At 63.7% G+C, this 589-nt stretch overlaps 1 protein-coding gene across 1 annotated transcript in view; it reads left to right on the plus strand.

Moving 5' to 3' along the window:
• Positions 1-234: 234 nt before the first annotated feature.
• The window catches only part of EMH_0086110 (uncharacterized protein), a gene marked incomplete at both ends in the record, with an annotated part of 2,419 nt that continues 2,064 nt past the window's right edge, over positions 235-589 (plus strand). Inside the window, one exon of the mRNA XM_013500992.1 lies at positions 235-582. Within this exon, the coding sequence (XP_013356446.1) occupies positions 235-582 (348 nt within the window). The remainder of the gene's footprint in view (positions 583-589) is intronic.

Below are 589 nucleotides of genomic sequence, written 5' to 3' on the forward strand. Positions count from 1 at the left end.
CAGCAGCAGCAGCAGCAGCAGCAGCAGCAGCAAGAGCTCTCACCCTTGCATGCATCAAGGAGCAGCAGGGGCTCCAGGGCGGGCAGCGAAAGGAGACGGACGGCGCCCTCGTCGAACAGCCCCACAGCAGCAAGAGCAACGGAGACAGCAGCAGCAGCAGCAGGAGCAGCAGCAGCAGCAGCAGCAGCAGCAGCTAGAGGTTCTTCTGCTGCTGCAGCGCATGCAGGGTCTACTATGTCCAGCCTCGCTGCATGCGCTGCTGAGGCCTCATACCCCAGCTCCCGGGCGGAGAGGCAGCAGAAGCTGCTGCCCCTCAAGGAGACAGCAGCAGCAACAGAACCACCAGTTAGCAGCAGAACATCTCCTGCTGCTCCTGCTGCTGCTGCTGTTGCTGCTGTTGCTGCTGCAGCAGGGGACAGCAGTCCCAGAGGCAGACCAGCGAGGGGCGCCACAGATGCGCAGCTGATGCAGGGACCTGCTGCTGCTGCTGCTGCAGCAGCAGCAGCAGCAGCAGCAGGGGCAGACAACTCGCTGAGGGGACAAGGCAGCAACCCCACAGATGCAGCACCAGACGGAGACACGGTGAGGT

Source organism: Eimeria mitis, genomic scaffold, assembly GCF_000499745.2.
Source record: "Eimeria mitis Houghton genomic scaffold, Emh_scaff6130, whole genome shotgun sequence".
Classification (NCBI taxonomy): domain Eukaryota; phylum Apicomplexa; class Conoidasida; order Eucoccidiorida; family Eimeriidae; genus Eimeria; species Eimeria mitis.